This window comes from Melozone crissalis, unplaced genomic scaffold (assembly GCF_028551555.1).
Source record: "Melozone crissalis strain CALT ecotype California unplaced genomic scaffold, PUWL_Pcris_2 ptg000016l_1, whole genome shotgun sequence".
Taxonomy (NCBI): domain Eukaryota; kingdom Metazoa; phylum Chordata; class Aves; order Passeriformes; family Passerellidae; genus Melozone; species Melozone crissalis.
The window spans coordinates 39648781-39662658 of record NW_026535794.1 but is presented as its reverse complement, the minus strand read 5'-3'; the positions used below and the strand labels follow the sequence as shown (position 1 = coordinate 39662658).

Genomic DNA, 13878 nt, shown 5'->3' with positions numbered 1-13878 from the left:
CCATCCTTTTTGTATAGTTTCTGCATTAACTATTTGTTATGGGTTACAGCAGCACAGCACAAAGCAGTTCCCATCCCCTGCTGCTGGCAGAACACACTCGAGGCAATGCTGCAGTTTTTTGATCACCATCTGCCTCTGGTGTGAGGGGAAGGTAACAGAATCTGCTGGGGACAGAGCTGGTGATGACAGGCGTGCAATCGGTAACGAATGGCCCTGCCCCACCGAGGGACACTCCCAGCAACAATGAGAGGCTGACTCTGAATGAGTGCCTGGATTAAGGGAACAACGAGAGGTGACTCTCAAGCATGGCAGGGCAACCTCAACCTTCCCTTTTTCTATAGGCCAAAGAATGATACCCCTTCCCCTCTCCTACCCCTCTTCCTCCTTCATCAATGTCCTCTTGATGCGATTCTTCCAAACAGCTTTTGACAAAGCAAGAGGAAAAGGTCACAGCAGTTAAAGTCCCCCTCAACATGATCCTGTTTGAAGCAATGCACTTTTAGAAATTCCAAGATTAATTACTTCAACTTCAGCTTCCCTAGTTTAAACTCCCATATCATGACAAAAAATATATCTACAGTAGCCATCCTACAAGATGCTTCTAGACTGGCCAAGCTTGGCTCCATGAAGACCTGAAGGTTTGTGCTCAGAATGAAACATTTAAAATATGTTTACATTGAACCTACTGTTTTACTGCAAGTTATTGCTACAACCAGTAATACCAAGCATATTTGCCACTAAAAGCCTGAAGACCTCTGAGATCTCGAAAATGAAATGCTGAGATCCCAGAGGGCTCCTCTGAAGGTCAGCATGACAGAAACAACCAGAGACAAAGGGAAGGAAGACAGCTTTGCCTTGACATAGTGGCAAGGCAAGGTCTGGAGACAGACTTCCAGCCACCTGCTCAGTTCCCTCCTACAGGTTGCATGTTTGCCTGTTTAAAGTTAAATTACATTTAGCTAAAACCTGCAGTGAGTCCATTACATTGGCCGCTTCCACAGATACCTGCAGCACTGGAGAAAGCAGGGGGATATGAGTGCCAGAGGCTTGTGTCTGACAGGCTCCAGGCACACCAGCTTCCCCTCTAAAACCTTAAAAACACTAATTGTGAAGGCTTGTGTCTTATTCCTTAAATTCCCTCATGAGCACAGGTACAGCACATTCCTAAACCATTATACAGTGTACTGTTCCTCTAGGTATCCTTTATACACAGGATAAGGGAAGGAAGGATGAAGGAGAAATGAAGGAGAAACAGGTCTCTCTTCAGTGTTAACAGTAAAGAAAATTTTCCAAAGTTACACATGCCACAATACCAAAATGTGTAAGGACTCATTTTGAAAAGTATGCTCACCCCCCAAAACACACCTCTGTAGGTGTGCTGAACTCATCTTCTGACCACACCAGACTACCCAGTAAGTTCAATTTTACAACAGTAAGGTCAGGGCCATATTTCTCCCCCCTCTTCCTGTCAACTGCAGTAAAAAGAAGAATAGAAAACACATTAGCAGGAGAACAATGATGTTAAAAATACATACCAGTATATCCAGGCAGGCTGCTTTCAGTAGAGTTATTTGGTCTGCAATGGTCAAACTTGTAAAGCCTGGCAATCGCTTTGCAAATTCCACTATTTTAATAATGCACTTCGTTGCAAGTTCACTGAATTTGTCCCAAAGCCCAAGGTCCAGTCGAACCCGATGATCTGCGCTGGAGTTCTGGAAAGACAGACAGACAGAAGGCACCATAAATCAACAACGTCCCTTTCAGCAATCGGTTTTCAAGGGAAGGAAACAACAACCACGTTTTCCTTCCAGAAGTACTTTCTATTAACATTCCAGGCATTTTCTGCAGCTTGCTGTCGGGATGATGCTGGTTTTAAACTTGGATTAATCGCCTGAAAATTCCTTGGATACTTCTCTGTTACTTATGATTGCAGAGGCCATCTGTACAAGGAATACAAATGAACTTAAACAGTTCCAAATGCCACCCTCATTATTCTTCCTTGCCATTATATAATAAGTGCATTGAGAAAGACAATCTACAGTTGTACCCCAGAAAATATAAATGAACAGTGGAACAAGAGTATTGGGTCCTCCTCTGGAAAAAGCAGCACAATATTTGGAACATAGTTTCACATACTTAAGGTCTTACAAAATTGGTTCTGCTTAATTTCTCTGCTCTGTGGCCCTGCCACAGCTTTCTGAAGCTACAGTCTCCCATGACTTACAGAGCATTTATTTACATAATGCTAAGGAAAATCCCATGTGCCTTGATGAATGCTACATGCTCATTTGATGGTGCATCCAACATACATCCCCTCTGCTGGAAGTGTAACAAGGACATTCCAGTGGCATCTTTCAGGGAATGTTTATATTCACCTACACTAAAGTCTCCATCATTTTCTAGAATGCATAGGAAACTTGTGTTAAGTTTGTGATCAAACTCACATTTTTATACATTTGGAACAACCACTTAACCCTTGAAAAAGCTGAACATGTCAGCCAAGAACAGTCTGACTCAAAATCTGCTTGTGACCCATTTGATGCCAGCCCACCAACGCTGGGTGTCATGAGCAGACCTGGTGAGTCCATTCCAATCCATCCAGGACTCCAGCAGAGTGACAAAAAACAGGTAATGACAGAGCTCTGAAGCACCCAAATCTCCTCTTCTTCGGCCCTCACATGCAGTGTATTGTCAGCATTTGATATTTAGGATGCAGACAGTGTGATGGCATCCCCCATCACTCCCCTGTTTCATAAGGCACCAAGTTCAGAGTGCATTGCAGCTGCCTTCAGCATCTGGGTGATCTCCTCTTCACTGCAGGAGGAATTTTTACCTATAAAAATATGCTCAGGCAGTGGCTTCCTCCCCAGCTGCAGAGGAAGCCCACGTGATCAGCTGCCTCAGTCTCAGCTGGTTGAAGTTAAAATGTTAAATTAACTTTAAAATTAAAGTTAAATGAGCAGAGTCTCAACCTAAAAGTCTAACAGACATGGCAGATTAAATAGCCATCAAAAAGCATTCAAATTACACAGATCACACTTTCGTGGAGGAAACATTCCCAGTGAGCCTGCCACCACCACTGCTGATGGTGAGGACATCCACCTCTTAGAAAACCATTGAAGCCATTATCTTGTCAGCTTTCTTTGGTTCACGGGAAGGACACAGGGCTGGAAGAGGTTGGTGGGGCAATGTGGAGTGAGCTCAGCTTGGCTGTGATGCTCTGGACCCCATCCCAGCACTGCCTTCACAAGACACCACCACTACCATCAGTCATGAAGGGGAAAGCCCTGACAAGTCCCCAGGGCGCCACCAGCCTGACATTCACCCTCACTGGGAACAGCGTGGAGATTTGAGCCAGGAATATTTACATTAGGCCCTAATTGGAAAAAATAAACGCTGACTGTGCTGAGCAGTCTGAAGGAGCATGCATGCTCTTTCCTGCTACCCCTCTCTTTAGGGGATAATTAATTCATTTCATCATTTCTATTTGAATTTTTATTTTGGGAACTTCCTCTATTTTCTTTTGGGTTTTTTTAAATGACAAAAGAAAATATCTCCATAATGCTAAACCTAAAGTATTGCCTTCAAAATGGTCCAAAACTAATGAGTTAATAGTGATTGTAATGCCCTTTGGAACATTTCTCTCAGCTACTGGAGTATGCATCCCTCAGATTTATTTTATTTCATCCTCAAGGACCTTGGTGAAATACAGTACATTGGAGGAAAAATAAGATCAAGATGTGCAGTCATTCAGGCTGTAATTAAATTTAATAGGCAGTTTATCCAGTTCATAGAAAGATGGCATAGCAGAGAGCTACACAAAGCAGAGCCTAAAGCAGGAAATCATTTTACAGTAGGGTATCCATCTGGAAAAAAAGACGTTGCATGAAACCAGCAAGTGTGAACGAAATCTTCATCAGTATCATATGAGGTTACTTTATCATGCTGCAGTGCCAGCAACGGGAAGTTTGACGTGTCTTCTATTAGGAGTAATGCACGGCCATCATAACTAATGTAAATCTAACTCTCTATAATGCAAACTGAAGAGAAGGGGCAGTTAATAAAATACAAAATAACCAGGTGTTTTATTTGCCAGGTGCCAGATCCCTCAGCATTGGAGCTAATGTGGTTTGCACATTACCTCTGAGATGCTACAAATGGAAAGAGTTTTAACATTCTATCTGTTAATGAATGCCAACACAAGTGTCACAGGAAAGAGCTGGATTTTTAGCAGCATTTCTCAGTATTGAAAAACCCAAACTGACTAAATATCTATGTATAGGTTGAACAATAAAACACAGGGTTAAAAAAAAAAATCACAACAGAAACAAAAACTCTGATTAAATTTGCCTGGAGATCTCCTCTATCCATGCTGTGAAAAAGATGCAGACGCTATGACTTTTCCTGAATATTTTACTGAAGCGGGTTTTTTGGGTATCTTTTCCAGGAGCAGTCTCACATGTTTTTCAGGCCTATGCACCAGTGCACATATGGTGGAACAATACTGTAATGCACCCTAGTGGCATCTTTATCAGTGGAAAAGCCCAACCTTGCTATGAAATCCAATTAAACAGCCATTTTTGCCACATAAATTGATCCCATTTTTTCCATCATTTTTGTTTTTTCATTGCAGGCTGCTCTGTATCCACATTAACAATATGGGATGAGGTACTCGTAGAAACATACACAGCAGCAGAATCCCTACTGTCTTTAAAATCCACTTTACAAAGGAAACAAGGCTCACAGGGGCACTCTGCCCTAATCAGGAGCACTTGTGATGCCTCTTTAGTAAAAGCAGCAATGCACTCTAGCTCCAGCGAGTTCGCTGAGGACCACAGCACATGTCCCTGCTCAGTCCCAGTATCAGGAGATACACACATTTTTATATATGTACATATTCCTCTTCAATGGAACTGAACAATAGCTGTGGAACTTCTAAGACCAGCACTTACAAAGAACAAAATGCTGTCAAGATGTGTGTGGAACCTCTTCACTTCCAGCTAGCCAAGAGCAGCCCAGGAGAATCTGCAGCAAGGGTCTGCAGGGCCAAAATTGTTTTGTGTTTTATCCTCCCTTTATCACAAGGCTGGATGTAACACAGCTGTAGACTTACAAATAATACCAGTCTCAAGGGACAAGCAGTATAGTTACACTCAATTATACTATAAAGTATGACATCTCCAGAGAAATTACTCAGGCACTCTCTCTTACCTGGATGACAGTAATAAAACAGATCTGTTTATGATAGACTTTTGGAATCCATTACATTTAAACAGCTTGCTGATTCTCATCATTGGTAGAACTGTACTTGTCACTGCCCACCAAATGCAACTGTTAAGCCAAATGACCCAGGGAATTTAACACAGGGGCTATTCTCCCATTATTTTAAGTAGACTTCTATTAATTATGCAAAGTATGGGGCTACTTTTTAAATAGCAGATGGATATAAAAAATAATTGAAAATGCTTCTCCAAAACCATTTTAATAGCTAAAAATACACAATGGTAGCAGGAAAAAAATCACCATGTAACCCTTCCCTCTGGGAAATGTAGGCGGCAGTGCTCAAGAGTGACAGGAGCCAGATACACAAGCCAAATGCCTGAACAGGTGTTTATTTTTACTATATCTCTGTAAGGTCTCTTTTATGTTACACTCCTATAATTTTTTGCACTTTTTAGCAACAAATGAAACCTTTAAAACAGTCTCAATGATCGTGTAACCAAAGGCACTTGGGGGCTGCCCTTGCAGAACACTTTCTTCCATCCACCATCCCTGTCAGTACACAAATGCAAGGCTCACAAAATCCAATGGAATACACATTGGTTAGAAACACTCACTTCTCACCTCTCACTTAGAGAATTAAATTAAAAACTCTAAGGTTATAAAAGCAATCTGTGTGCTCTGTAGTGCGAGCACGCCCTGCCTCACGACTGACAGCATGCAGAACCAGGCACAAAAGCAGGACTGGGGACAATCTTCCACATGCACTAGATTGTTACTATCAAAAAAAGCAGAGTGGCATAGGCTTTTAGCCTATGGGCTCCCCTTGGACTCAGCACTTAGAAAAAGGGCTCTGTGCTCCTTTATTTTTTGATTTCTGGTCTCTGCTTCAAGTGTCTCAGGTTGTTGAGAGAGCCCTGCTGTTTGATCCGCAGCTGCTGGTGGTGTCCAGGCACCGGAGCTGTGCTCTTGTGACCAGCACACACAGCTTCCACACCCCAGATCCTCTTGGATCCTCAGTGCTGCAGAAAGGATTATCCCCTGCCCCTGGGCTGGCAGGAGGCTGGAGGGGAAGGTGACCCTTAATGCAACCCCAACACTACTCTGTCCTTCCCACATGAGCTCTTAACACTGAAGTCCTGCATAAAATGCCAAAGTGGCTGCCAGACCTTACCTAGATGAGAGATTTAAACACTCTGCACTTCACACACAGACTATGAGAATGCAGCAAGAGGACAGTATTTAGCACCACTGCTATTAGTTCTGGGGCAGTGTTTGAAGGAAGCTGCATCGCTCTCAAAGATTCAAGGTAAGCCAAAATTAACTCTTTCAGCATAATTCTGTTATTGCAACTTGTTCCATGACAAAGCAGGAGAGGGTGAGCCCTGTGCAGCAGTTCCCTGCTTTGGACTTCCAATAGAGCAATGCTGAAAACAAGAAATCTCCTGCCCCAGGCTGTCCCATCAGGCTTGAGATATGAATGACCAATACCCAGCCACAGAAAGAGTGCAGTCAAATCATGGCTACTCGTGCTCCACAGACCGCCCAGATTGATCTGCTCATTACTGAGATGCAGGTGCTCTCAACAAGGGCTCTGAAATTCCAACAGGGGCATAAACTCCCCATGGAGTTCAGACAGAACCTCAGGATGAAGGCATCAGCAGTGGGTGTGCTATGCAACAAGGCCCTCTCCAATTTCATCCACTTGTATCATTTCAAGAGCTAAAAGATTAATGATACTTCAGCATCCAGTACCTAATGCAAGTGTAGAGGTGCCAAGGTTTATCTTTCAACCCTCGAGGATCTTTGGCAATTCCCAGGATGCAGTGCAGTGCCATCCCACCAGCTGCAGTGCACTCTGCTAACTCCCAGCTAAGGTGCAAATACATTCTAATGTGCTCCTGCTGGGAAGGACCAGAGAAACATGGGGAGGACAGGCTCCTTCCCCAGTACTAACCAGTTTACGTGGGACGTGGGGCTCAGACTTAAATGTGAAAAGTGCTGGTGAAAATACTGTCACAACATGAAAAAGGTACCTTTTTCTAAAATCACACCATATGTACTTGCTTTTCTTGCGCTTAAATACCAAGTCTTACACTCAGACCTCAGTTTTGAGCCTTGCACTCTGTTTTGTAAATAGGTTAATATGCCATTAAAAAGCACCCTGATTGCTGAAACAGTGAATATTGTTGGCACACAGGGATTTGCCTACATCACTCTGAGAAACTGAATGTTTGTTTCAATAGCAGAAAATTTACTCAAATCAGAGAGCAACCCAGTGAGAGCAGTGTTCCACCACGCCTCTGAGGATAGGTCCCAGATCTTCAGCTGGGGCTGGAGGGCAAGAACCATGGAGGCAGCTGTTTCCTTGCCCCAGCCATGTCACTCCTAAACTCCTGCTCTCAGCAATAAGAGCACATGCTTGACTACCTCAGGATGTTTTGCACATCCCTCTGAAACAGTCAATGCTGCTGCAACCAACAGCAAGCCCAGACCCAGTAGTCATTTCTTAACTGATAAGGTTCTAAACATTACCTAACAGTTATTTTTCATCATTTATTTTATTATTGGATTTGCAAACTTGAGGTTCAATTTTCTTTAATCAATTAATATCACTGACTTTCTCTGTATTTAGCAACATATATATGTATAGAAGAAAAATTATTTCCCTGACTCATCTCTGGAGAAATTCCCATAGTACTGAGCTTCTTAATGGGGGGGCTGATTTTTCATTTCTAAAAGCAGCAAAACTTTTTGCTGTTCTGGGATCTTTTGGTAGACTGGAAAAAGATGTATAATTTTTGGGGCTGTCATGTGCAGAGCCAGGAGTTGAACTCAGTGATCCTTGTGGGTCCCTTCCAACTCAGGATATTCTATAATTCTAGGAATAAACTGCAAATGAGCGTTTTGGAAACTGTTTTACTTAAACATTTCATATTTTCCTTGACCTTGGTAGCTTTGGGACTATCACCAGTAATCCAGCAGCATTTAAGAACTCCCTACACCTGCAAAGTTGTAATCTGCTGATGCACGAGCAGAGATCACATCTTTGGGAGCCAAGAAATGTCTAATGAATGATGGAATGTCCCTGACTCATGGTCTCGGAGCTGGTCCTTTGGCTGGATTAATCCTCCAGGAGTCTCTTCTGATACCGCTAAGTAGCGCTCACATCTAAGTGCAATTTCTCTCCCAGCAGGCAGCCTATGCACGCACACCTCTGGTTTTTTCCTGGCTTAGGAGGTGCAAAGAGTGAATCTACTGCTCCATCTATTTAAAATGTCCAGGGCCTCCAAAACTCACATCATCCAGGCATATCCAGAACGCTCTGTGCCTCAAATCATACTCACTGTAGTGTATTTTCCCAGCTGGCAGAGCGAGGGGAAGGTTTCCTGGTGAGCTTTTCGGATCTTCTCAGTGAGATCATCTAACTCTGCTGACATTTCATAGTTTTCTGTGGACTCCTGCTTTGAAGGTTCCTTCTTCTTTTTGTTCCTGTCATTTCTGACAGCTGTAAGAAAAGCAGAGATACAGATCACATGGGGTTATTCAGATCAACCTGTGTTGCTTTTGCTGCTCTATTTCAAATCTCTGTAAAATGCTGCTATTTTAAACACACATTATTTTAGGTGAATATAAAAATGTTATATGCACAGAGGACATTAATTCCAGCCTACTCATTTAAAAATAATTTAAGAACTAAATGTAGTGAGCAGTGATTAAACCAAACTTCCACAGGGGTTTGTTGTGGGTGTGCCATCACAATCCCACATTATCAGCCTTCCAGGAAAGTCTACTGCAACTTCTTATGCACAGTGTCTTAGTAGCTTTGTGAGGTGGGATTTTTCCACTGTAGAACTACAGCTGTGCATGGTGGATGGCAAGCCCTCTGCAGTGAAGCAGGCACTATTTTATTGGATGTGAGCAACACCAAAAGAAGACAGCAAATGTCTTTCTTCTTAATACCTCAGCATAGAAGATAACAAAGTCCCACACTAATACAAACTCCACCAAACAGAAGTTATTTTAAAGGAAAGTTAAATGTGAAAACAGTAAACAAAAGAAGATAAAACACGTTAAACTCAAGTTCTGAAGATCAAAGGAGAAGCACAAACACTTGAAAGAGAAAAAATGGCAGTGAAGCTATCTAAAGTTGCTTGCCATCTGCTTCTGCACTCAGATCAGCCTTCTACCTTCCCCCGGCCGTGGGGGATTACTGGAAATATGCATTGTGCTCACTCGTGCTGTAATTGATTTCCCACATATTTGTGTTTTGTAATAAAATATGACAGCTGCTCCATCACCATGCTGCTCTTTGTTCTTTTAATGAAAATAGCTTAATTTTACAAAACGTGCCCAGGAGATAAGTCCATGTCCACAGTATTGCCAGTAATTGTGAATTTTATCAAGAGTCTTGCTGTTAGCTAAAGCTAACGTCTTAAGTGTAACCAGATGCATAAGGCTTTACAACAAAGCCAAGCAAAATCAATCCCTCTCCCCAAAGACTCCATGTCAATATTAAACACCCTGAAGACTAAATCTTACTGGATAAATAAAACCAATCTTAACATTGTTAGTATTCAAAACCTCACGATATTTAAAACAAGGCCCTAAACTCGGAGGGTGCAGCTGGTGGGTTTGGCACATGTGAGCATGGCTGGGGGTTTTGGATGGCCAAAGACCTGCTGATTCTTATTTGTACTGTCCTGCCCCAGAAAGTGCATCTATCTGTGCCAGAGGGAGGGAAGCACAAAGCCGCCTCCATGCCAGCTCTTTATCCCTGTGGGTTCCCCAGGCTCATCTCCACATCTTCTGTGGTCGCCTCCTACATGCCAGTGAACCACAATAATCATAAAGAGCAGAAAAAATAGTGGGCTGGGCAAGCATCAGAGTCAGAGGCATCTACAGAAATAACATATTGTGTGTAATAGAAATCAAGGAGTAGAGATGTGGTGAACATTTGTTTCTCCTTCCCAAGGCCATTAGGCACACAGTCCATGCAATGTATGGCTCTGGTCTTCTCACTAAAGGTCTGAATTTGCAACTGAGAGAATTCCGACACCAGTTATGCACATTTTAAGCATGAACTTGACTTAACTGTGTGACAGACCTCACTGAAGTCAATAATGTGCTTGGCTGGATCAGGGCTGGGTTGCTGAGCACCCCACTGGATTAAAACCTAACCTTGAATTTTGGTGTTTGGAGAGCACAGACCCAAAGGAGACCAGCAAGAGTGGACCAAAAAGGTTATTCCTTGCAAAGGTACAATGTTATCAGTGCAGTCAGATTTAGGGGGATGGACTGGTTGCTCCCCACTTCCTTTTACAAGCTTTTCCCTCAAGCAAATGCTCTGATTTGTTTGCTGGACCCCAGGGCAGAGCACAAGCACCATGTTTTGCACTGAAAAAACATCCAAGACCCAGAGCTATGTTTCGAGTGCTGCAAACTGCCACTGCACTTGAGAAACAAATCCTAATCACTGCTGTACTTGGGAGATAAAGGAGTTCCTTAGAAAACTCTGTAAACTCCTACACAACCACAAAGAGCAATAAACCTTTGTCACAAAGCCCCACTTACTTATAGCTCTACAAGCTGACTGACAAATTTGCCAAGCAGACGGCCTCAACAACCACTTCCCTACACAGTTTTGAGCTCCTTGTGCAATTTGAACGCATTATTCAGGCCAGGCTTCGAAGCAGGTGCCAAGGGGTCCCAGAGACCAGGAGATAACTCTGGCAGGAACCCTGCCATGCTCCTTTGCTATCCCAGCACTGCTCCTTCTGCAGTGTACCTGAAGTTCCTTTCCCTCCAAAGGCCACCAGAGGGACAGCTGCTGATCAGTCCTCATCACCAAATTGGCCCAGCTCTGTCCTCTTTCTCTTTTGGTGCCAATCAGAGGGTAGAAAGGGGAGAAGTAACACAGCCTGAAAACCAGGAACATTTTTTGTTCCTCATTAACTTTCTTATATGATTCTGATAGCTTTTAAAATAATAAAATCCAGAATAATATATATCTTCTTACTTTATTCATTAAGACTGCATCAGACCTGTCAGTGTTTCCATATTCCCTGTAAGACAATGGATTAAAGTGCTCATGTATAACACCCAAGCTCCAAAAATATAAAGCATTTCAATAACACCAAACTATTGGACAGATTTAACTACAGTTATAAATCAACATGCAAAAAAAAAAAAAGCGCAGAAAGACCTTAAGACAAGACTATGTTTAAAAGAGTTAAATAAAAACATATAAACACACACACATTTGCGCAGTAAATTTAAAAACCATCACTGCTTTGGGAACAGGAACTGTCACACCGCATGTGGGAAGGGTTTTGGATTACAGCTTATGCTTATATTACATAAATCACACCTTTTGGTATCTTGATCTTTACATGCATATGATCACATCAATCCCCGATGCAATTCCACTGCCTTTTAATGATGATATGCCAGTGATGAATCTGTGTCACAGTTAATGCTGCCGTGGAAAACTCAGGTTATGAATTTCATTACTCGTGCACTAAATTCTCACTTGATGGCTGCATTAATTAGGAGCTCCCAACAGGGGACAGTATGGAAGCTCTCTTGCCCTATGAGAACTATTGGAAGTGAAAGAAAAATAAATAAGGCGGTAGTGTGGGGAAGGAGCATGAAAAAAGGTGGATCTTGATACGTGAGGAAGCCAGGTCTTGGCGTGTCTCAGAAGGCTGAGTGACACACGCCCACACCTGTGCACGTCTGCTTCAATCCATCTTCCTGTGACAGCTTCCCTGTCCCCTTGACACACACGCCAGGACTTGCACTTCCACACCCAGAAACCTCCAGGCAGCCATAGCAGGGTTCACAAGCTGGCAAAGGTACTTTCTGCTGCCTTAAGATAGCCCCTACCTTCAGATGTTCAGCCTCCTCCCTGATGGTAGGGAGGCAGAACATCACCTCTTGTCCTGCTCAGTCTGTTCTCCTCATCCCAGGATTGCCATTGCCTTTTCCTTAGCCTCAGATACACTTTCCCTTTTCTGCACAAATTGATGGACAGGGCACAAAAGTTGCACGAGGGTCAGATGATTCTTCAAGGAAAGCAGGGCCTGCTGTAGATGGAACTAAGTATAGAGAAGACACAAACAGCTTCTCTTGGAGAGCCCCAGTGCTCTCATTTAGTAACCTTGCAGCAATTCTTTTGCCTGAGTGGGGTCATTTCAAGCATGTCCTAATGCAGGGAATCGTCCAGTCTTAAACACAAACCCCTCAGGTCCACCAAACTTAGCCACTGTTTGGCTAAATATAAGCTGGGATCCAGCCCATGAGATTTAGACAGTTTCTAGGCAATCAGGTAAAATCACGGAATAGCGAATATTTGTACATCCATTTGTCAAAGGTGCCACAAACATGTCCAAGGGAGAAGAACTTGCTGCTCACAATGCAATTTTTCCTACTACTTGCACAACCTGTGCTTCCCCAGACATCCAGAAGATACACAGACAACTCCTTTCATGTATTAAAATGATTAATCAGCTATAAATTCATTATTTGAAATGCTATCACTGCAGTTTTGTGTCTTGGAGATCCCCGTGACCTTTGAAGAGCTCTGTGTACCAGTTAGCTGGTTTTGTTCCTGTAGCAACAACTACTAGTGCTTCCAGTCAGTTCACATTCCTGTAAAACCACACTTCTCTTGTCCCCAAATATTTTGGAAGTTACTCGTTAAGCTAACAAACCTCAAAAGCACCATAAAGCACACAGAGCAAGTCAGTAATTGCAGAGTGCTGGGCACAAGGTTGGTCTGCAAAAAGACTCCTTTTGTTTGTAAAGCCCAATGAGAAGAGAAGTGAGAGGTGAACTGAGGTAGGAACGCTGCAGAGCTGCCAGTTCTCCCTTCTGGGCAGAGGCTCACTGTCCTGCCTGTCCTCCTGCTCCTTGGGAAGCCACCTGTCCCTGTCTGAACACCAGGGAGCCTGGGCAGGCTGCTGGTGCCACACGTGGCTGTGGGGCTGATCCCCAGCACTGCAGCTGGGAAATCCAGCAGCACCAGGCAATTTGCTAGGGTGGAAACCCACAAACCTTGCACAGCTCCTCCACGCTCTTGCTTCTCCAACTCCAGAGGCAGCTGCTAAAAAAATTCTAATTCTGGCACAAGTTAGCAGCTGTGGCCAATTTCAGTCAAATATTTCAGTCAAATAAGCAAAATGCTCACCTAGTGCCAATGCCAACTGTGCTCCATCAGGTTAAATGCCCATCATATACCACACATTACTCTTCAACAAACTGTGCTAAATGGTATGGAATGGCAGTCCATAGAGGTGTCTTTCCCAACAGTCACCTTGGAAAATTTCAAACCAAGGGAGCCCTAGCAATCCTGCTGCTGCTGCTGAACTAGGCTCTCTGACCCCATTGTCCAAAGCAACACCCAGCTGCACATCCCAGGCAGATTCCAGGCCTGAGAACTGGTGGAGTAAAGCACAAAGATGAGAGAACTCAAGGAGTTTAGGTTTCCTATCACCAAGGCACGTAAAGGAACAAAGCAATCATCTCAAAAGCAGCAAAATCACACTCGATAAGCTGACGAGCCATCAATCCAGGATGGTGGGACTCCTGCTCACATTAACAGCAGTGCAATTGCAAGCCAAACACACTAAAATATGCAGAATGCCAGGTAGTTAT

At 43.3% G+C, this 13878-nt stretch overlaps 1 protein-coding gene across 5 annotated transcripts in view; it reads right to left on the bottom strand.

The window, feature by feature from the left end:
* Positions 1–13878, bottom strand: part of RARB (retinoic acid receptor beta) — a 191745-nt gene that overhangs the window by 11978 nt on the left and 165889 nt on the right. For all 5 annotated transcript variants that reach the window (XM_054273238.1, XM_054273233.1, XM_054273234.1 and 2 more), the window contains 2 exons: positions 8568–8728; positions 1536–1712 (listed from right to left, as the gene is read on the bottom strand). In XM_054273238.1, the coding sequence (XP_054129213.1) occupies positions 1536–1712; positions 8568–8728 (338 nt within the window). The remainder of the gene's footprint in view (positions 1–1535; positions 1713–8567; positions 8729–13878) is intronic.